Source organism: Anomaloglossus baeobatrachus, chromosome 4 (assembly GCF_048569485.1).
Source record: "Anomaloglossus baeobatrachus isolate aAnoBae1 chromosome 4, aAnoBae1.hap1, whole genome shotgun sequence".
Lineage (NCBI taxonomy): Eukaryota > Metazoa > Chordata > Amphibia > Anura > Aromobatidae > Anomaloglossus > Anomaloglossus baeobatrachus.
In genome coordinates this window covers 233,515,394-233,537,315 of record NC_134356.1, presented here as the reverse complement: position 1 = coordinate 233,537,315, position 21,922 = coordinate 233,515,394, and the positions used below count along the sequence as shown (strand labels likewise).

Sequence of the window (21,922 nt, the reverse complement as noted above, 5' to 3'; positions counted from 1 at the left end):
CTTAAGTATGGAAAAAAAATGTTAATAATAATACAAAGTGATATCACGTCCAATTAATTGACTGAAGAATAACAGTGACTGCAAGACAAATAGACATTGTCACTTTGGACAACAGGTCCTCACAACAAAGTCAACATAGAGCGTTGAGATTGTGGAATGAAGAGTTGTGCTTAATCATAGCACAAGATTTAGTATTTTTCAATGAAGCAACTTATGTCACAAAACACCTTAAAGGGCATGTTCAGACGTGGCAGATTTATTGCAACAGAAAATCTGTTCTATGCTTCTGAATAGGAATGAGTGCCATGTGTGAACATACCGCAAGACTTCTTAGGTTTCAGGCATAGAATGGTAATATTGCAGTTTATAATCAGTATACCTTCTTATATTCAACAAGGGCTGTGGTGTATCTCCTGAAGGAATCATTTGGTGCTGGAACATCTCCTGTCTCATCAGGTCGCCTGTTTCTAAAAACATCTTCATTTCTCCTAAATGGATAAAACATTACTTATTTCATTTATTGCAGCTTGTTTGAAAACAACATATATTGCCCCACATGTTCTTATAAAGCCGTGGCAATGTAAACATAAGAGTATGTAAAGTCGTTTTCACTGAGACAAAGAACACAAAAGCAAACAGATCTAGTGGCCGTCTCTAGCTATGGTTTTTAGTTATGCACCTAAGGCTAAAGGGGGCTTTACACGCTACGATATCGTTAATGTTTGATCGTCGGGGTCACATTGTTAGTGACGCACATTCGGCGTCATTAACGATATCGCAGAGTGTGACACTGACCAGCGACCTTAAGCGACCTCAAAAATGGTGAAAATCGTTCACCATGGAGAGGTCGTCCCAAACTCAAAAATCGGTAAGGGTTGTTTATCCATGTTGTTCATCGCTCATGCGGTAGCACACATAGCTATGTGTGACACCTCAGGACAGAGGAACGTCTCCTTACCTGCCGCCGGCCACAATGAGGAAGGAAGGAGGTGGGCGGGATGTTACGTCCTGCTCATCTCCGCCCCTCTGCTTTGATTGGCCGGCCGCTTAGTGACGTTGCGGTGACGTCGCTGTGATGCCGAACGTCCCTCCCCTTTGAAGGAGGGATTGTTCGGCAGTCACAGCGACGCCGCCGACCAGGTAAGTATGTGTGACGCTGCCGTAGCGATAATGTTCGCTACGGCAGCGATCACAAACAATCGCATCCACGACGGGGGCGGGTACTTACACGCTCGCTATCGCTACAAATTGCTAGCAATATCGCTACCGTGTAAAGCCCCCTTAAGACCCCACTTTGCGTTCATCTACTTGCAGTTCTAAACGCACGTTTTTGCCTTAATTGATTTAGCCAAAGTTTCCTTTTCCAGAAATTTAGCGCTAAAAACGCATGCGTATTTACCACGTTTTAGATGCGTTTTCAGCGCTTTTTGCATGCTTTTTCACCTGCGTTTTGACAGATGCGTTTTGAATATCAAGACACTGCTAAATACAGATTACATAGTCAAACAGAATGAAAAAAGAGAAAAAAAAGCAAAACATATAATTTTTGAATAATTTAAGAAAATAGTTGTATTTCATGAAATTCTAGCGGTTTTATAATATTTATTGCTAAAACAGCAATAAAATCATAATTTTCACTAATTTAATTGTCGGACTACGTGTGTGTGTAAAGGGACATATTATTCCATTATTTTAATGTCTGAAAAGCATGCGTTTTTTAAGTCAAAAACGCATTGTTTCTGCAGCTAAAAAGCAGGTAAAACGCAGGAATTTTGATGTTTGTTGCTTTTTGCAATTTCTCATTGACTTCAAAGTTAGCAAAACGCTGCAGAAATGGCAAAAACAACTGACATGCTGCTTCTTTGAACGCATGGTTTTTGCCACAAATTATGCAAATTAAACGCAGGGTTTTAAAACGCAAAGTGCGGTCTAGAAATCTACATTTTCCATAGACTATTATGGAAAAGCAAAACGCATGCCTTTTGGTATGAAAACGCTGCATGCCTTCTGCATGCCTTTCTGCATGCCTTTGGGTATGAAAACGATGCAGTTCAAAATGGACCTAAAAAGCACCTGAAACGCAGGTGGAAACGCAAAGTGTGGTCATAGCCTTAGGGTAAGGGGGCTCATAATGAAGATCAAAGTGGGACCTTTCACCAGTTAGCACTGGGTTTGTTTTGTTCGTAGGTTCTTTCCTTGTTCCTTGACTTATACACACCTGAACATTGAAATTGCAACACCAAGAAAGTAAAATCCTTGAGTTCTGTAAACCACAAGCTCTATAGACATGTTAATTATATGTAAATGATAAAAAAATGGAAACAGAATTTTTAAAATATCTTCAGAATTAAGTATGAGCGCCACAAGGAGAAAAATACAGTTACACACATTGACATTATTAACTAATGGTTGTATGAATAATGTTCTGCCACACTGTATGTATTTGGAAATGCAAATCATCAAGATCTGTGCTGACAGCTCCCTTTACAATTGCCACTCAATGACTTTACGGATGTGCTTGATGGTAGACAAGACCGGAGATGCTGCAGCCCATGATAGCACATTTCAACCATGCAGGATGCACACAGTTTCACGAGCGACATGTAGTCTGGCACTTTTGTGTTGAAAAATGGCTCCTGGGACATTTTGGAGAAATGGCCACTGCTTCCACCACCAAATCAATGTAATGCCAAGCTCTTAGGCTATGTGCCCATGCTGCAGAAAATTCGCGGAATTTGCCGCGATTTTTTTGCGGAAATTCCGCGGATTTTTCAAAAATCCGCAGTGCAGCGAGTCCCCAGCCATTTCTGTGGCATTTGGGGACTGCTGTGCCCATGCTGCGTTTTTTTCCGCGGCGGAAATAATGCAGTATTTCCCTGCGGAAAAATCTGCAGCATGTCAATTATTCCTGCGGATTTCTCCGCAGGGTCCCATACTTACCTGCCTTGATAGAAGACAACGGAGTCACTTTCTCCGTCCGGTGCACAGGAGCGCGGTTGAGCCAGGTACAGGAAGGAAGAGGTAGGCGGGGCCTACACGAGCTCCGGTCATGTGACAGCCGGAGCTAGTTCAGGCCCGCCCACCTTCTCCTGTGCACAGTGCAGACACGACCGGAGAGCATTGCTGCGTGATGAAGGTAAGTATGAACTCCCGATAACTCAGCACTTGTTCTGCATTGAGGATGCAGTGCCGAAGCCATGGTACTGTATACTCAATGCAGAATGCCCGCAGCATATCCGCAGGCCATTCCGCAGCCTAACCGCAGCATGTAAACAGACAAGTTGTGCTGCGGATTTCTGGGAGCTCCTGCGGAATGTCCTGCGGATATAACTGCAGGACACTCTCCCCATGGGCACAGAGACTTAGTGTATCTGGAATGAAGGCAAGAGAGGTCTGGCTGCCGTACACAACAATCCCAGAAGTAGAACCAGTGTAATGCTTCCTCATGAAGGCCTCTTCATGGTGTTCTTCATGTGGTCAATTGACCAATCACTGGTTAGGATATATAAAGCAAACGCGGGACTCATTGCGGAAAAAGATATTCCAGCCTCTATTGCTTTATTCTAGCTTGGTTTTCATCTGGAGACCATGTGGTCTCAATTTCATCAACCAAGAAAATAAGGAATGCGAGCAACCTGACCTGGACCTCCTCTTCCATGGAACTACTCATACATCCTCTCTCAAGTGCATGTGCACTCTTGCTCGTGGTTGTAACTAGACTTTACTGTTGAAATCAATTAGTTTGACATCATATTGTTAATATCGAACTGTCATTTCAGGAAAACATGCAGCAAAACATCTGTCTGTCCCTTGATCCTCCCCTCCTGCCTCTTCTACCTTATGAGCAGTAACTTACATCACCTCTTAGTAATTTGCATATCTGTAATTACTGAAGGAGGAGACAGAATCAAATTCTCTGATAACACATGTCAACACAAAAAATCATCAGCAAAGGTAATATGTCTGTTTTATGTTGTGTGATGTTCTGATTCCAAAAATATGCTTAGTTTTGTTCTATCACATAAAGTTTCTGAGATAAAAGTATTTTTGTTAATAGGTTATTTCTGCATTTTCCATGTATGCTGGGCCCCTCATGTAATATGCTTAAGTTGTTCAAATGGTCTTTTTGTCAAACTGAATGGTACCTTGCCAGTTCCTGTTCCGCCGTTGTCTGGATTAGATGAAAATGAAATAAAATATGAAGACTATGGAGCTGAACCTACTGATGAAGACATGGAGACCTCAAATCAAGATGACTATGTACCTGATGGAGCAGCCAAGCAGCCAGAACTCTTTACTCAACATTAATTAAATGATCTCATCAGAGACCTTTCATTGTCAAAAGATAAAGCTGAACTTCTTGCATCTACATTGAAGCAGAAGAATCTTCTTCATGGTGATGTCAAAGTGTGTTATTACCGAAACAGAAGTGACAATCTAACACAATTTTTCACAGTTGATGCACCAATGGTGTACTGTAACAATGTAAATGGCCTCTTTGAAGAACTGAATCAAGAATATATATTGCTGTAGTTTGGTGATTGTTTATTGACTAATCCCAGAGAAGTTTGAAAGCAGTGTTTCTTCGCAATGGAAATATGAAACCATCAATGCCTGTTGCTCACTTATGTCATCTAAAGGAAAGATAGGAATATCTGTCAGTTGTTTTGGATACTATACAATTATGCATCATCAATGGAATATCTGTGGAGATTTAAAAGTGATTGGTCTGCTAAACGGAATGCAAGGAGGTTTCACAAAATATTGTTGCTTCTTGTGTTTATGGGACAGTAGAAATACAGTAGAGCATTATGTTCGCTGTGATTGGGGACAGAGAAACATCTATGCTCCAGGAAGAGGCAATGTTCAGCATAATCCTTTAGTTGATTGAACAAAAATATTTCTTCCTCCACTACATATAAAGTTGGGATTGATTAAAAACTTGGTGAAAGTCATGGCAAAGACAAATTCACAAGGGTTTCAGTACATTTTCAGAAATTCAGCGTTTCACCAGCAAAACTGAAGGAATGGGTATTTGTTGATCCTCAGATCAGAGATCTTATGAGTGAAGATGTGTTTGAAGGAACTCTAAATGATAAGGAATTGAGATTGTGGAAAATATTCAAGTGGATGGATCTGTGGGAACTTCTTAGGAAAAAATAAATCTCCAGAATATGTGGAAGGTATTGAGGAACTGCTAAATGCATACCAGTGTCTTGGATATCGCATGTCTCTGAAAATGCACTTTTCGCATTCACATTTAGATTTCTTCCCTCAAAATCTTGGGGATGTAAGTGATGAACAAGGTGATCGGTTTCACCAGGACATTAAAGTAACAGAACACCGCTACCAGGGTTTGTGGAATGACTCAATGACGGCAGATTACTGTTGGCTGTTATATAGGGACAACCCTGAAAAATCATATCAACGACAGTCTAATGTCAAGCACTTTTCATTTCTGCTCGTATTTTGGTTTCTATTTTGCATGTGAAATTATTTTGGTTCAATAAAAATTGTTTTGTAAGGTAAAGCATTTATTTCTGATATGTAGATTATGGTTTTCTTAATGTCGCCAGTATATTTCCTATGCCTTATAATAACAATGCTGCTTCATGGAAACTATTCGTACTACAGAAAAACTATATACATTTTTTAAATCAGAACAAAAAGATGATTCAGAAAAGTAAAAAGTCACCTGTGATGAGTATAAAAAATATTTTTTTGTAGACTTGTGTTATATAAATTACATAGTTTTTTTTTTTTTGTACTATTGATTTATGGGGGAAAAATAAATCACCACTTTCGGACCACCCATAGATTATAAACGTCCAGCAATTCTTTGTTCTGCCCAGCAGTGATGTTCTAAAACATCACTGCGTAGCAGAGCAACTGCACATGATTGTGAACCTCAGGGAGCAAATAGCCGGCTGATAGACATAGCCAAGCTCCCCAAAGAGAATGCAGAGATGGTTTATTACCATCTCTGCCTCTTTTATCATGGTATACACAGCTCTGAATAAGCAACGGCAATACAGTAATGGGAAGCGCTAATGGTGTTTCCTCCTCTGGAATCAGCAGTCATGTGATTGCTGGGTATAGGGAGGAAGCAGGAGCTTCTGTGTTGCAGGAGATCCATTCAGCTCTGCTATGCAGCCAGGACACTGCATTTCCACTGTAACAGATTGTGATATATGCAGTAAGCTTCAGTTACAGTAGAAAACAAATTTTTTTAAAAAGTATTTAAATATTGAAATCCACCCCCAAAGGTCTTTATGACTTTATGAGAGGCACAATATGTGCAATAAAAAAATAAACTAAATAAATAAAAAGTATGTAAAAAAATAAGCAAAAAAAGTTACTGACAATAAAAATCACAGTTACAAGCCCCACCCCATTAAAAAGGGTTCAATACTTAAAAGTAATTGTCACAGAAAATATTTAAAATATATTTAAGTGATCCTTTGTTGTCTAAAAAAATATGCAAAATAGTCACTTATTTCATTAATTTCTCCACCAATAAAAATGAATATAAAAATAAAGCCCCATGAATCATGAAAAAAAGATGCAAAAATTATTTGAATATACGAATGAGAATTTTTTTTTACAGTTCTTTAAATCGTGTACAAAAAAATTAGAAAATGTGCCTGGTCAGGAATGGGGGGAAAAATGGCCCAGTCATGAGCTGGTTAAAAGAAATCTGTCACCTGGTTTTTGCCATTTCATCTGAGAGCAGCATAATGTAGGGACTGATTCCAGCGATGTGTCACTTACTGGGCTGCTTGCCGTAGTTTTGATAAAATCATTGTTTCATCAGCAGGAGATTCTCAGAAGAGGACAAGTAAACCTGTTATCAGGTAGTCAATCATGAGCCTTATGTAACCCTGCATCCACCATTGATTGGTAGTTTTCTGTGCAAAAATAAATCTTTATTTTTATATAGCGCTAACATATTCCGCAGCGCTTTACATACATCATCATCACTGTCCCCATTGGGGCTCACAATCTAAATTCCCTATCAGTATGTCTTTGGAGTGTGGGAGGAAACCGGAGTACCAGAGGAAACCCACGCAAACACGGGGAGAACATACAAACTCATTGCAGATGGTGTCCTTGGTGGGATTCGAATCCAGGACCCCAGCGCTGCAAGACTGGAGTGATAATCACTGAGCCACCGTGCCGCCCATTGTGTATGGGCAAAAAGCTGCCAATCAGTGGTGTGGGTGGGGCTATAAAGAGCTTAAAGGGAATATATCAACAGGTTTTTAACACCTAAACTGAGAGCAGCGTAACATAGGAGCAGAGACCCTGATTCCAACAATGTGTTACTTACTGGGCTGCTTCTGCGGGCTTTACACACTGCGACATCGCTAGCCAATGCTAGCGATGTCGAGCGTGATAGCACCCGCCCCCATCATACGGCCGATATGTGGTGAACGCTGCCGTAGCGAACATTATCGCTACGGCAGTGTCACACGCACATACCTGCTCTGTGACGTCGCTGTGACCAGCGAACCGCCTCCTTCCTAAGGGGGCGGTTCGTTCAGCGTCACAGCGATGTCACTAAGCAGCCACCCAATCAAAGTGGAGGGTCAGAGATGAGCGGGACGAACATCCCGCCCACCTCCTTCCTTCCTCATTGCTGGCGGGACGCAGGTAAGGAGAGGTTCCTCGTTCCTGCGATGTCCCATGTAGCGATGTGTGCTGCCGCAGGAACGAGATACAACATCACTACTGCAGCAGCAACGATAATTGGGAAGAGGGGGGCATGTCACCGATTAGGGATTTTGAACGTTTTTGAGACGATTCAAAATCGCTAATAGGTGTCACACGCAACGACATCGGTAACGCGGCCGGATATGCGTCACAAATTCCGTAACCCCAATGAGATCGCTTTAGCGATCTCGTAGCGTGTAAAGCCACCTTTAGTGTAGTTTTTATAAAATCACTGTTTAATCAGCAGTAGATTATCATTACAGGACAACTTGTCCTGCTGTCAGGTAGTCTAGCATATTTCTGAGCTCTGTATAACTGCTCGATCTGCAGCAGAGAAAACATTAATTTTATCATAATGACAGCAAACATCTCAGTAAGTGACACATCGCTGGAATCAGGATCTCTGGCTTCTGAAAAGAACATGGAACCCATTACAAATTTAGATCTCTTCTCTCTGTAATAACAGGCCTTTTGTCCCACAAAGACTTGCTATATGATCAAAAGTTTGTTTGTTCTATGCCTTTTCTGTGAATAAAAAAGATTCACTTTTTTTGATCATGACTTTTGTCAAAAAACTGTCAGTGCCTTCTAAATTCAGGCTTCAGTTTGCTATTATTTCACTGAATAAAAATAGAATTATATTACAAATTAATACCCTGTAATTCTTGTGCAGGGAGAAAAAGAAAATCGATAGGCAGGTGGTTGTCAACATTTCAGTCTCTTTGTACTACTGTAAGATGACAGTTTATTGATTCAAATCTATTTCTCGACTTCAATTTAGAAATCAATTTCACAAAGTGAAGGCAAGACCCATAACCTGCTGAACTACTTTTTCTGTTAGAAAAAAGTGCATATATTACAGAATGCTCCAGAATAATGATTTAATCATCCATGTCACGCAAGTTATTCCTTGTTACTATACAAAATTAATAGTATAAATTCATTTTTTTACCCAATGCATGAAAAGTCAATGTCCTGTAACTAATATCAAGCTGGTTCTAATTTTATTTCAATTGCAAATCCTCCATCTGTGTGTTAAGAACACAGATGGACCCTTGGTAGAACCTTCGCATAAACAAAACACTACTTTATTATGTATTCCTTATTACTTTGTATGCATTCATCATATAAAGAGTCATAAATAAAGATACGGTTTCCTAGGAAACAATACATAAGTGCTTGTGCACGCGATCAGATTTTCAGATGAGTATTATCTCTCAAAAAAAGGGTCACACTCGGACCAATGTTATTCAAAGAGGAAGTGCACGTCCAATGTTTCCTCCAATTTTCACAGACTAGAATATTGGAGAAGATTGAGAAACTTTTTTTTTTATTCTTCACCTCCAAGGAAAACAGATCCCACTATGATTACACTCTGATCATAGTCTGATTAGTATAATCGGACAGAGATGGAGAAAACACTGTATGCGATTGCAAGATAAACTAATTAAACGGAACCTATCAGGTCCAATATGCACCCAGAACCACGAGCAGTCCATATTGCTAATCCCTGCCTAACCGTCCCTGTATACACTAGCATAGATAAAGAGATCACAAGAAAAAGTATTTCTCACCTATGACTAAGGACGTTTTTTAATGTGTGTTGTCCGAAACGCGTAAGGTGTCCTGTATGCCTGATGCCGTTACATCTTGAGATGCCATTTTTTTAATGTATCAAATATTTTTTTTTGCTATTTTTATACTTATATATAATCTCTGGTGCTGGATCCATTTTTCCTTTCCCTGTTTAACCGCTACACCAGACCAGGCCGGACTGGAGGCTTTCCGTGCACCATCACTGAAGTCCTGGGGCACCCACTTTAGGTAAGCTGAAAACCTTCCTTTTGCATATTGCTAATCCCTGCCTAACTGTTCCTGTATACACTAGCATAGATAAAGAGATCTTTAGAGAGAGTACTTCTAAAGATCGTTTATCGTATGCTAATGAGGCCAGGGACTAGTCACAAGGGTGTTAGCTCTCTTAGCTAGTTGGCTTCCTTAGCATATTAGTATGCCCCTGTGGGCGTGCCAACATGCTAATGAATACGCAGTGTCAGGGGATGGTCGCGTTCTCCATTCCGCTGCCATCGCATCTGACACTTGGATATCAGCTAAGTGCGCATGATCCCGGACTTTCGGTCATGCGCACTATGATGCCCGGTGTACAAGTCCTGGCTTCAACCCCATGTAGTGCGCATGACCAATGCACACTGAGCTGAAATCCATGCGTCAGGCACGGTGTAAGCAGAGAGGTGAGCGCAACCATCCTCTGACGCATACTAACATGCTAAGGGGCCCGCTAGCCAGGGGAAATCACGCCCTGGCAACTAGTCCCCTCGTTCATTAACATACGATAATAGATCTTTAGAAATACTTTTTCTAAAGATCTCTTTATCTATGTTACTAGATACAGGGATGGTTACGCAGTGATTAGCAATATGCATATTGCACCTGACAGGTTCCCTTTAAGGTTAAAATGAATCTGTTACCAGGTTTTTGTTATGTAATCTGACAACACTATGCAGAAGGTATAGAGACTCTGATTCCAGCAATATATCACTTAGGTTACTGGGTGTAGCAGTTATACATTAGTCACAGTTTTCACTGCTGCAGATTCAGCAGAGCTCATTTGTTGACCTGTGTATAGCCCTGCACACACCACTGATTGGCAGCTTTTTATAGTAACAGATACAGTTAGGTCCAGAAATATTTGGACAGTGACACAATTCTCGCGAGTTGGGGTCTGCATGCCACCACATTGGATTTGAAATGAAACCTCTACAACAGAATTCAAGTGCAGATTGTAACGTTTAATTTGAAGGTTTGAACAAAAATATCTGATAGAAATTGTAGGAATTGTCACATTTCTTTACAAACACTCCACATTTTAGGAGGTCAAAAGTAATTGGACAAATAAACCAAACCCAAAACATTTTTTTTATTTTCAATATTTTGTTGCGAATCTTTTGGAGGCAATGACTGCCTTAAGTCTGGAACCCATGGACATCACCAAACGCTGGGTTTCCTCCTTCTTAATGCTTTGCCAGGCCTTTACAGCCGCAGCCTTCAGGTCTTGCTTGTTTGTGGGTCTTTCCGTCTTAAGTCTGGATTTGAGCAAGTGAAATGCATGCTCAATTGGGTTAAGATCTGGTGATTGACTTGGCCATTGCAGAATGTTCCACTTTTTTGCACTCATGAACTCCTGGGTAGCTTTGGCTGTAAGCTTGGGGTCATTGTCCATCTGTACTATGAAGCGCCGTCCGATCAACTTTGCGGCATTTGGCTGAATCTGGGCTGAAAGTATATCCCGGTACACTTCAGAATTCATCCGGCTACTCTTGTCTGCTGTTATGTCATCAATAAACACAAGTGACCCAGTGCCATTGAAAGCCATGCATGCCCATGCCATCACGTTGCCTCCACCATGTTTTACAGAGGATGTGGTGTGCCTTGGATCATGTGCCGTTCCCTTTCTTCTCCAAACTTTTTTCTTCCCATCATTCTGGTACAGGTTGATCTTTGTCTCATCTGTCCATAGAATACTTTTCCAGAACTGAGCTGGCTTCGTGAGGTGTTTTTCAGCAAATGTAACTCTGGCCTGTCTATTTTTGGAATTGATGAATGGTTTGCATCTAGATGTGAACCCTTTGTATTTACTTTCATGGGGTCTTCTCTTTACTGTTGACTTAGAGACAGATACACCTACTTCACTGAGAGTGTTCTGGACTTCAGTTGATGTTGTGAACGGGTTCTTCTTCACCAAAGAAAGTATGCGGCGATCATCCACCACTGTTGTCATCCGTGGACGCCCAGGCCTTTTTGAGTTCCCAAGCTCACCAGTCAATTCCTTTTTTCTCAGAATGTACCTGACTGTTGATTTTGCTACTCCAAGCATGTCTGCTATCTCTCTGATGGATTTTTTCTTTTTTTTCAGCCTCAGGATGTTCTGCTTCACCTCAATTGAGAGTTCCTTAGACCGCATGTTGTCTGGTCACAGCAACAGCTTCCAAATGCAAAACCACACACCTGTAATCAACCCCAGACCTTTTAACTACTTCATTGATTACAGGTTAACGAGGGAGACGCCTTCAGAGTTAATTGCAGCCCTTAGAGTCCCTTGTCCAATTACTTTTGGTCCCTTGAAAAAGAGGAGGCTATGCATTACAGAGCTATGATTCCTAAACCCTTTCTCCGATTTGGATGTGAAAACTCTCATATTGCAGCTGGGAGTGTGCACTTTCAGCCCATATTATATATAGAATTGTATTTCTGAACATGTTTTTGTAAACAGCTAAAATAACAAAACTTGTGTCACTGTCCAAATATTTCTGGACCTAACTGTAGCTGCTAATCAGTGCTGGGGGCAGGGTTATACACAAGAGTGAGTTCCTCCAGCAGCACAGAGTGTTTCAGATGAGGAATGCAGTGTTTACATGGGAGGCCACAACTTGAGATTTGCATAGCAGAGCAGTGTTTCCCAGAAGCAATGAGGATTTTAGAAGGGCAGGGTGCTGAATTTGTGGGTGTTCAATCAATGAACTGAGCGTTACATAGCGGAAGGATCAGTCGCTTAGTTGCACAGAGTATTTCAGGGAAGGAGTTCGCTGATCCTGAGGGAAGACATAGTCCAAGATTAATAAAATGCAATTAGATTGCTGTGGTGTAGAAGGGCTTGGAATGATGGGTTACGTTGAGACTTGTCGTCCCACTCCTCTCCTGAAATACTCTATGCTGCTGGAGGAACGTTCTCTCTAGCTCTTCGCATGTGACCTCTCAGGAGATAAGCCCTCCTAAAATACTCTGTGCTCCTGGGAGACCAAGCTCTGCTGTGCAACTTTCATTCTGGCATCCCACAAGATCAGGGCAATCATGTTCTAAAATACTCTGTGTTGCAGAATCTGATCATGGTCAGTCCCTGCTCATACGTGCTCCCACAGACAACTACACCATCCTAGTCCAAATAAGCTGATTTACTTTGAATGCAGGGAAATCTCAGCCGGCAGAACGTTCCAAGATCTCCTAGAGATCTTCAGGCAATTTGCAGTTGGCTAGGAGCGGCGCTGGTGATATTTACTGCTTCTAGCACCACCTTCAAATGAAGTGTCATAAGGAGGAGGTGCTAGAAGTAGTGAGAGACACCAGTGCTGCTTCGTTTTACGGGCGATGCTAGAGGCTGTGGGTGGCGCTGGTGTCACTTACTGCATCTAGCACCACCCCCAACCGACGTATTCACAAAAGCAATGGAAGCGGCAGCAGAGAGGTGAGTATCATGCCAGCACTAGTGTCACTTACTTGTTCTAATCTCCCGCCTTATGACGCTTTGTTTGAGGGTGGTGCTAGAAGCAGTACTGTAAGTGACACCAGTGCTGATGATGCTTCACTAGAAGGTGATGCTAGATGCTGTCAGCGGAGCTGGTGTCAATCACTAGTTCACTAGCACTGCTCCCTTACGACGCTTTGTTTGAGAGTGGTGCTAGAAGCAGTAAGTGACACAAACGCTGATCACGCTAGTGTTTAGGGGCGCTGGCAGATGCTGTGTGGCAGCACTCTTGTCACTCACTGCATCTAGCACTACCCCCAACCGACGTATTCCAAAATAAGAAATGGAAGTGGCTGCAAAGAGTTGAGTAACATGCCGCCGCTCCACTTAACCCATGCCACAGCGTCATTAGCAGTCATCCAGAATCCAGGACATTTTTAGTTGACGGAGATGCAGGAAACTAGTAAGTAACTGCAGTGCCGCCCTCTGGTGACATCCTGTTCCAGGAGAAGTGATGTGGAATGACTGTAGCCTTCTTTGACATGACGTTTGATACTCCTCTCAAATGAAAGTCACAGGAAGTGCAATAAAAAAAGCACCCTTAGGGATTAAATAGGTAGGAAGAAATGTAGGGCACTGTACAATAAAGATAGTTATAAAAGTGGTTGGGGGTAAAGATAGTTAGTTAGAAAATACATCTTAGGTCTTAGACCACCCCTTTAATGCTTTAAAAGACCAGGGAATTTTTGTTTCTGTGGCTTTTCGCTTTTATCCTGCTCTTGTTGCAAAAGACAACTCTTATTGCTCTATTGATAGAGCCGTAATGAGGCCTTTTCTGTTGCATGTTTAGATATAGCATTGAATGATATCATTTCACCATGAAAATGGGAAAAAAAATAACAGTGACAAAGACAACCCCCCCAGTGTCAGAGATTGACAGCAGCATTTTATTTAATTAAACCATAACGATTGGAGCAGGCTGCAGTCACTGCAGCTACAGGCATATACTGGTTATGTAACACGGCTGGATCTGCCTATATGGAAGCTGGCTCAGCTCCTGAGCTGGTGAAATACCTTCCTTATTGAACTACTAGAAGGTGGCCCGATTCTAACGCATCGGGTATTCTAGAATTTATTGTGTAGTTAATGTATGTTTTTTGTCATATATATCGATGTTGTTGTGTGTAGTTGCCAGTGTTTGTGTAGGGCGCTGTAAATGTTCTGGGTGTTGTCTGGGTGGGGGTGTGTGAGAGCGGTGTTGTTTGTGTGTTGCGTTGTTTGTGGAGCGCTGTGTGTCTGCAGTGTTGTCTGTGTGTGGTGCTGTGTGTTGCGCGGTTTGTGTGGGTGTGGAGTGCGTGTGTGTGTTTTGGGGGAGGTATGTTTTGTGCAGTGTGTGTTGCGCGGTATGTGCGTATATATGTGTATGCCGCGGTGTTTGTGTGTTGGGTGTTGTGTGTGCAGCGGTGTCTGTGTGTTGGTGTCTGTGTGGGTGTCTGTGTAGGGCGGTGTTTGTGGTTCCCAGTGTGTGTGTGGTGTGTTGTGCGGTGCGTGTGTGGCGCTGTGTGTGTTTTGGGGGGAGGTGTGCAGCCCCATCGTGCTCCATCCCCCATGCTGCGCACCCCCCATCGTGCTCCATCCCCCATGCTGCGCACCCCCATCGTGCTCCATCCCCCATGCTGCGCACCCCCCATCGTGCTCCATCCCCCATGCTGCGCACTCCCCATCGTGCTCCATCCCCCATGCTGCGCACCCCCCATCGTGCTCCATCCCCCATGCTGCGCACCCCCCATCATGCTCCATCCCCCATGCTGCGCACCCCCCATCGTGCTCCATCCCCCATGCTGCGCACCCCCCATCGTGCTCCATCCCCCATGCTGCGCACCCCCCATCGTGCTCCATCCCCCATGCTGCGCACCCCCCCATCGTGCTCATCCCCCATGCTGCGCACCCCCCATCGTGCTCCATCCCCCATGCTGCACACCCCCCATCGTGCTCCATCCCCCATGCTGCGCACTCCCCATCGTGCTCCATCCCCCATGCTGCGCACTCCCCATCGTGCTCCATCCCCCATGCTGCGCACCCCCCATCGTGCTCCATCCCCCATGCTGCGCACTCCCCATCGTGCTCCATCCCCCATGCTGCGCACCCCCCATCGTGCTCCATCCCCCATGCTGCGCACCCCCCATCGTGCTCCATCCCCCATGCTGCGCACCCCCCATCGTGCTCCACAGTCACACATCAGACAGTATACACGCACACATCTGATCGCATACACTCACACCCCACTTCTCCCGGTGCCCTCCGTTGGGCGGTCCCAGCAGCTGTGCTGCACGCCGTGCTCCTCTGCCTTCTGCCGACACTCACACATCAGAACACACTCACACATCAGAACACACGCACACATCCGACCGCATACTCGCACACATCCGACCGCATACACGCACACATCCGATCGCATACACGCACACACACTGACGATATCGCACATACGCGCTCACACACTCACAACATCCAGAGATACCACATGCTTCCGGCCATGTGATCCTCCGGCTGGTCCTGGAAGGTCACTGCACGCACAGTATCGCCGCCGAGAAGTAAGCGATATCACTGGATGTTGTGAGTGTGTGGTGCGATCTGATGTGTGTGTGATCTGATGTGTGTGTGTGTGTGTGTGTGTGTTCCGCCGCTCCAGGACCTTGATGCGCTCACCTGCTCCCGGTCGGCATCTGGTGAGTATGACTGCGGGGTCTTCTTTCTTCTGTCTTCTCTCTTCTGGGGGTGCCCGCTGCCTATAATGAAGTGTCTTGCAGTGTCTTTAACTCTTTCACCGCTGCATGACACTTCATTATTGACCGCAGCGTATGCCGGCTCCCTGCACATGTGTACCGGGAGCCGGTGTTCGCTGGTAACCATGATACACATCGGGTAACTAAGGGAAGCGCTTCCTATAGTTACGCGATGTGTATCATGGTTACCAGCGTACACCGGCTCCGTCACGATCCCAGCATCGCAAGGTTATGTCCGCCGGGAGCAGGGCAGAGTGTGCCAACGTGTGACGGCGGCGAGTGGGCGGGGCGTCAGCGTATGCCGGCTCCCTGCACATGTGTACCGGGAGCCGGTGTACGCTGGAGCGGGCGATGCGTGCGGAGGGCCGGGGCGAGCGGCTAATCCATGCGGGGGGCGGGGCCAGGCCAAGGCGCGCGGCCAATCCGTGTGGGGCGGGGCCAGGCCGAGCCCAGCAGCCAATCCGACAGTTGTCACGCTAATGACACTGTCACTGTGACACAATTTTGGAGCAGGACAGACAGAATAAGGCAATTATATATATACTAGAAGGTGGCCCGATTCTACGCATCGGGTATTCTAGAATTTACGTATTGTGTAGTTCATGTATGATTTTTGTTATATATATATAAATAGATGTTGTTGTGTGTAGTTACCAAGTGTTTGTGTAGGGCGCTGTACATGTTCTGGGTGGCGGGGGGTGAGAGCGGTGTTGTATGTGTGTTGCGTTGTTTGTGGAGCGCTGTGTGTCTGTAGCGTTGTGTGTGTGTGTGTGTTGTGCGGTTTGTGTGTGTGTGGTGTGTTTTGGGGGGAGGTATGTTTTGAGCAATGTGTGTGTTGTGCGGTATGTGCGTATATTTGTGTGTGCTGCGGTGTTTGTGTGTTGGGTGTTGTGTGTGTGCAGCGTTGTCTGTGTGTGTGGGTGTCTGTGTAGGGCGTTGTTTGTGGTTCCCAGTGTGTGTGTGTTGTGCAGTGCGCGTGTGTGTGTGTGTGTGTGTTGGGGGGAGGTGTGCACCTCCCATCGTGCTCCATCCCCCATGCTGCGCACCCCCCCATCGTGCTCCATCCCCCATGCAGCGCACTCCCCATCGTGCTGCATCCCCCATGCTGCGCACTCCCAAACGTGCTCCATCCGCCATGCTGCGCACTCCCAAACGTGGTCCATCCGCCATGCTGCGCACTCCCAAACGTGCTCCATCCGCCATACTGCGCACTCCCCATCGTGCTGCATCCCCCATGCAGCGCACTCCCAAACGTGCTCCATCCGCCATGCTGCGCAATTCCCATCGTGCTCTATCCGCCATGCTGCGCACTCCCAAACGTGCTCCATTCCCCATGCTGCGCACCCTCCATCGTGCTCCATCCCCCATGCAGCGCACTCCCCATCGTGCTGCATCCCCCATGCTGCGCATTCCCAAACGTGCTCCATCCGCCATGCTGCGCACTCCCAAACGTGGTCCATCCGCCATGCTGCGCACTCCCAAACGTGCTCCATCCGCCATACTGCGCACTCCCCATCGTGCTGCATCCCCCATGCTGCGCACTCCCAAACGTGCTCCATCCGCCATGCTGCGCACTCCCTATCGTGCTCTATCCGCCATGCTGCACACTCCCAAACGTGCTCCATCCGCCATGCAGCGCACTCCCAAACGTGCTCCATCCGCCATGCTGCGCACCCCCCATCGTGCTCCATCCGCCATGCTGCGCACTCCCAAACGTGCTCCACCCGCCATGCTGCGCACTCCCAAACGTGCTCCATCCGCCATGCTGCGCACTCCCAAACGTGCTCCATCCGCCATGCTGCGCACTCCCAAACGTGGTCCATCCGCCATGCTGCGCACTACCAAACGTGCTCCATCCGCCATGCTGCGCACTCCCCAACGTGCTCCATCCGCCATGCTGCGCACTCCCAAACGTGCTCCATCCGCCATACTGCGCACTCCCCATCGTGCACCATCCGGCATGCTGCGCACTCCCAAACGTGCTCCATCCGCCATGCTGCGCACTCCCAAACGTGCTCCATCCGTCATGCTGCGCACTCCCAAACGTGCTCCATCTGCCATGCTGCGCACTCCCAAACGTGCTCCATCCGCCATGCTGCGCACTCCCAAACGTGCTCCATCCGCCATGCTGTGCACTCCCAAACGTGGTCCATCCGCTATGCTGCGCACTCCCAAACGTGCTCCATCCGCCATGCTGCGCACTCCCAAACGTGCTCCATCCGCCATGCTGCGCACTCCCAAACGTGCTCCATCCGCCATGCTGCGCACTCCCAAACGTGCTCCATCCGCCATGCTGCGCACTCCCAAACGTGCTCCATCCCCCATGCTGTGCACTCCCAAACGTGGTCCATCCTCCATGCTGCGCACTCCCAAACGTGGTCCATCCGCCATGCTGCGCACTCCCAAACGTGCTCCATCCCCCATGCTGCGCACTCCCGATCGTGCTCCATCCCCCATGCTGCGCACTCCCCATCGTGCTCCATCCCCCATGCTGCACCAGCATCAGCCTCTCTGCCCGCAGCATCAGCCTCTCTGCCCGCAGCATCAGCCTCTCTCCTCCCAGTATCAGCCTCTCTCCTCCCAGCATCAGCCTCTCTCCTCCCAGCATCAGCCTCTCTCCTCCCAGCATCAGCCTCTCTCCTCCCAGCATCAGCCTCTCTCCTCCCAGCATCAGCCTTTTCTGTCCATAGCATCAGCCTCTCTCCTCCCAGCCTACCCCAGCCTCAGCCTCTCTCAGCATCAGCCTCTCTTCTCTCAGCCTCCCCCTCCTAGCTTTCCCCAGGATCAGCCTCTCTCATCCCAGCATCAGCCTCTCTCCTCCCAGCATCAGCCTCTCCTCTGTCCCCAGCATCAGCCTCTCTCCTCCCAGCCTTCCCCAGCATCAGCCTCTCTCCTCCCAGCCTCTCTCTCTCTTCCCAGCCTCCCCCAGCATCAGCCTCCCCCAGCATCAGCCTCTCTCCTTCCAGCCTCCCTCAGCATCAGCCTCTCTCCTTCCAGCCTCCCCCAGCATCAGCCTCCCTCTCCCAGCCTTCCCCAGGATCAGCCTCTCTCCTCCCAGCCTCCGTCCTCCCAGCCTCCCCCAGCATCAGCCTCCCCCAGCATCAGCCTCTCTCCTTCCAGCCTCCCCCAGCATCACCCTCTCTCCTTCCAGCCTCCCCCAGCATCAGCCTCCCTCTCCCAGCCTTCCCCAGGATCAGCCTCTCTCCTCCCAGCCTCCGTCCTCCCAGCCTTCCCCAGCATCAGCTTTCCCCTCCCAGCCTCCCTCAGCATCAGCCTTCCCCAGCATCAGCCTCTCTCCTCCCAGCCTCAGCCTCTCTCCTTCCAGCCTCCCCCAGCATCAGCCTCTCTCCTTCCAGCCTCCCTCAGCATCAGCCTCCCCTTCCCAGCCTTCCCCAGGATCAGCCTCTCTCCTCCCAGCCTCCTTCAGCATCAGCCTTCCCCTCCCAGTCTCCCCCAGCATCAGCCTCCCACTCCCAGCCTTCCCCAAGATCAGCCTCTCTGCTCCCAGCCTCCTCCAGCACGCCGTGCTCCTCTGCCGACACTCACACACACCCGATCGCATACACTCACACACACAACCGATCGCATACACTCACACACACACCCGATCGCATACACTCACACACACCCGATCGCATACACTCACACACACCCGATCGCATACACTCACACACACAGACACTGACGAAATCGCACATACGCGCTGATACTCACAACATCCGGAGATACCACATGCTTCTGGCCATGTGATCCTCCGTCAGGTCCTGGAAGGTCACAGCAGCACAGTATCGAGGCCGAGAAGCAAGCGATATCGCCGGATGCTGTGAGTGTGTGGATGCGATGTGATGTGTGTATGAGGTGTGTGTGAGAGTGAGTGTGATCTGATGTGTGTGTATGTGTGTTTGTGTGCGCGTGTGGATCTTCCGCCGCTGCAGGACCTTGATGTGCTGGTAACTATGCTACCATGGTTACCAGCGCATCACGTCCCCCACTCGCACGGGAGCCCACACCAGCATACGGCGGCAAGGCCAGCAATGCGAGGGTAAGTGTTGGCTGGGTTGGCGGCGTACGCTGATGTGGGCTCCCGTTGGGGGGGGGGTTGTACAGAACTCACCTGGGAGCCGTGACCGTGTCAGTTCGGGGAATGCGCAGGAGGGGGGAGGGGGGCAGAGCTAGCATCCATTGCGTGAGGGGGGCGGGGCGTGGCGTGGCCGAGTTGCCAATGCCTGCAGGGTGCCGGGGCGAGAGGCCAATCTGTGGGGGGGGCGGAGCCTGGGCGAGCGGCTGGCCAATCCGTGTGGGGGCGCAGCCTGGGCGAGCGGCCAATCTGTGTGGGGGGGCGGGGCCATGGCGAGCCCAGCGGCCAATCAGCTTTGTGTCACCGTAAGGACACAATGTCACCGGAAGGACACAATTTTGAAGCATGACAGACAGACAGACAGACAGACAGACAGAATAAGGCAATTATATATATAGATGGGGTAACTGATGTTGTTATACAATCACAATATAATGAAACTTATAACCTAATTACTATTATGGTTTAATGGAATAATTTTGCTAAAAACATTACATGAAAAAAATCTATAATATATTAGGTTATAGGCCGGACACATACATTAAAGTTTGGACGCAAAGCCAGGAAAAGATTTAAAAAATAGGAATTATTAAGGGCAATGTGTAATCAGAAATTACCTACTGTTTAAATAGGCATTTTATGGCTATACAGTTACATAGTTAATACAGTTAAAAACAAGTTCATTTTTATCAAGTTCAACTGAAGGATGGGGAAGGCCAAAGGGAATTGGTCACATGCACAACCTCAGTGCATTACCCAGTGCACCCAAAATAGCTAATCTTTCCCTCCTGGCATCGATATATTGGACCAAGTACAGAGAAGAGCAATCAAGCTGGCAGCAGGTCTGCAAACCATGTCATATGATGACTGTCTAAGGCCTAAAACACACTTCCACAAAAAAAACGTACGTGTCTCACTGTCCGTTTTTCGGGTCCGTGTTCCATTTTTTAGGGGCGTTTCTCCGGTACGTATGGCATACGTGTGATGGCGTATGCGAGCCGTGTGTGCGTGTGGAATGTCCGTATTGACATAAAATACATAGATGTGCTGTCCGTGTGCTGTCCGTTTTTAAAGGCCCGCATTCTTACCCAATTAATGTTGTTAATCATTCATCATGAGATCCTGGTGTTGTTGTTTGCCATCAATTGACCTGATAGATTGGTAACAAGTGTTTCAGATTTTGTGATTAAAAACGGACACGGACGATACGTGCTGAACACGGACATACTCCGTGTGCGGTCCGTGCAGGCACGGACCCATAGACTAAAGCGGGTCCGTGCCTGCGTGCTGCCGGCCAAAAACGGACATGTCGTCCGTGTAGAAAAGCGCACACACGTACTTACCACGCGGACACACGTTCCGTGTGATTTTACGTGTGTGTGCCATCTACCATTGAATAACATGGGTCTCCGTGTCTCCGTGTCTCCGGTACGTACCGCACACGTACAAAAAAAACGGATGTGTGTTGTGGGTCTAAAAGAACTAGAAATGTTTAGTTTGCAAAAGAGGAAGCTGAGAGGAGACTTAATAGTGGTCTACAAATATCTAAAAGGTAGTCACACAGGTAGAAGGAACCACCCTAATCTCATTAGCACAAGGAAGTACAAGAAGCAATGGGATGAAACTAAAAGGAAGGAGATTCAGATTAGGGCAGTCAGAGATTGGAACAGGCGACCACGGGAGGTGGTGAGCTTTCCATCAATGGAATCGTCAAGCAGAAGCTAGATAAGCATATAGCTGGGATGATTTAGGAAAACTTACACTGGCAGGGGGTTGGACCTGATGATCCTTAAGGTCCCTTCCAACTCTACCATTCTATGATCCTATAGTGAGCTCTCCACCAATGGGAAATCTTCAAGCAGAAGCTAGATAAGCATATAGCTGGGATGATTTAGGAAAACTTTAACTCGCAAGGGGTTGGAAATGATAGCCCTTGAGGTCCCTTCCAACTCTACCATTCTATGATTCTATAGTTAGCTCTTCATTAATGGAAATATTCAAGCGGAAGCTGGATAAACATATAGCTGGGATGATTTAGGAAAACCTGCACTCGCAGGGGGTCAGGGGGTTGGAGTTGGCTCTTGA

The 21,922-nt window shown here is 46.9% G+C and overlaps 1 protein-coding gene across 2 annotated transcripts in view; it reads right to left on the bottom strand.

Annotated features, from left to right (window-relative positions):
• Positions 1-21,922, bottom strand: part of CFAP54 (cilia and flagella associated protein 54) — a 680,590-nt gene that overhangs the window by 396,219 nt on the left and 262,449 nt on the right. For both annotated transcript variants that reach the window (XM_075344744.1, XM_075344743.1), the window contains exon 32: positions 380-488. In XM_075344744.1, the coding sequence (XP_075200859.1) occupies positions 380-488 (109 nt within the window). The remainder of the gene's footprint in view (positions 1-379; positions 489-21,922) is intronic.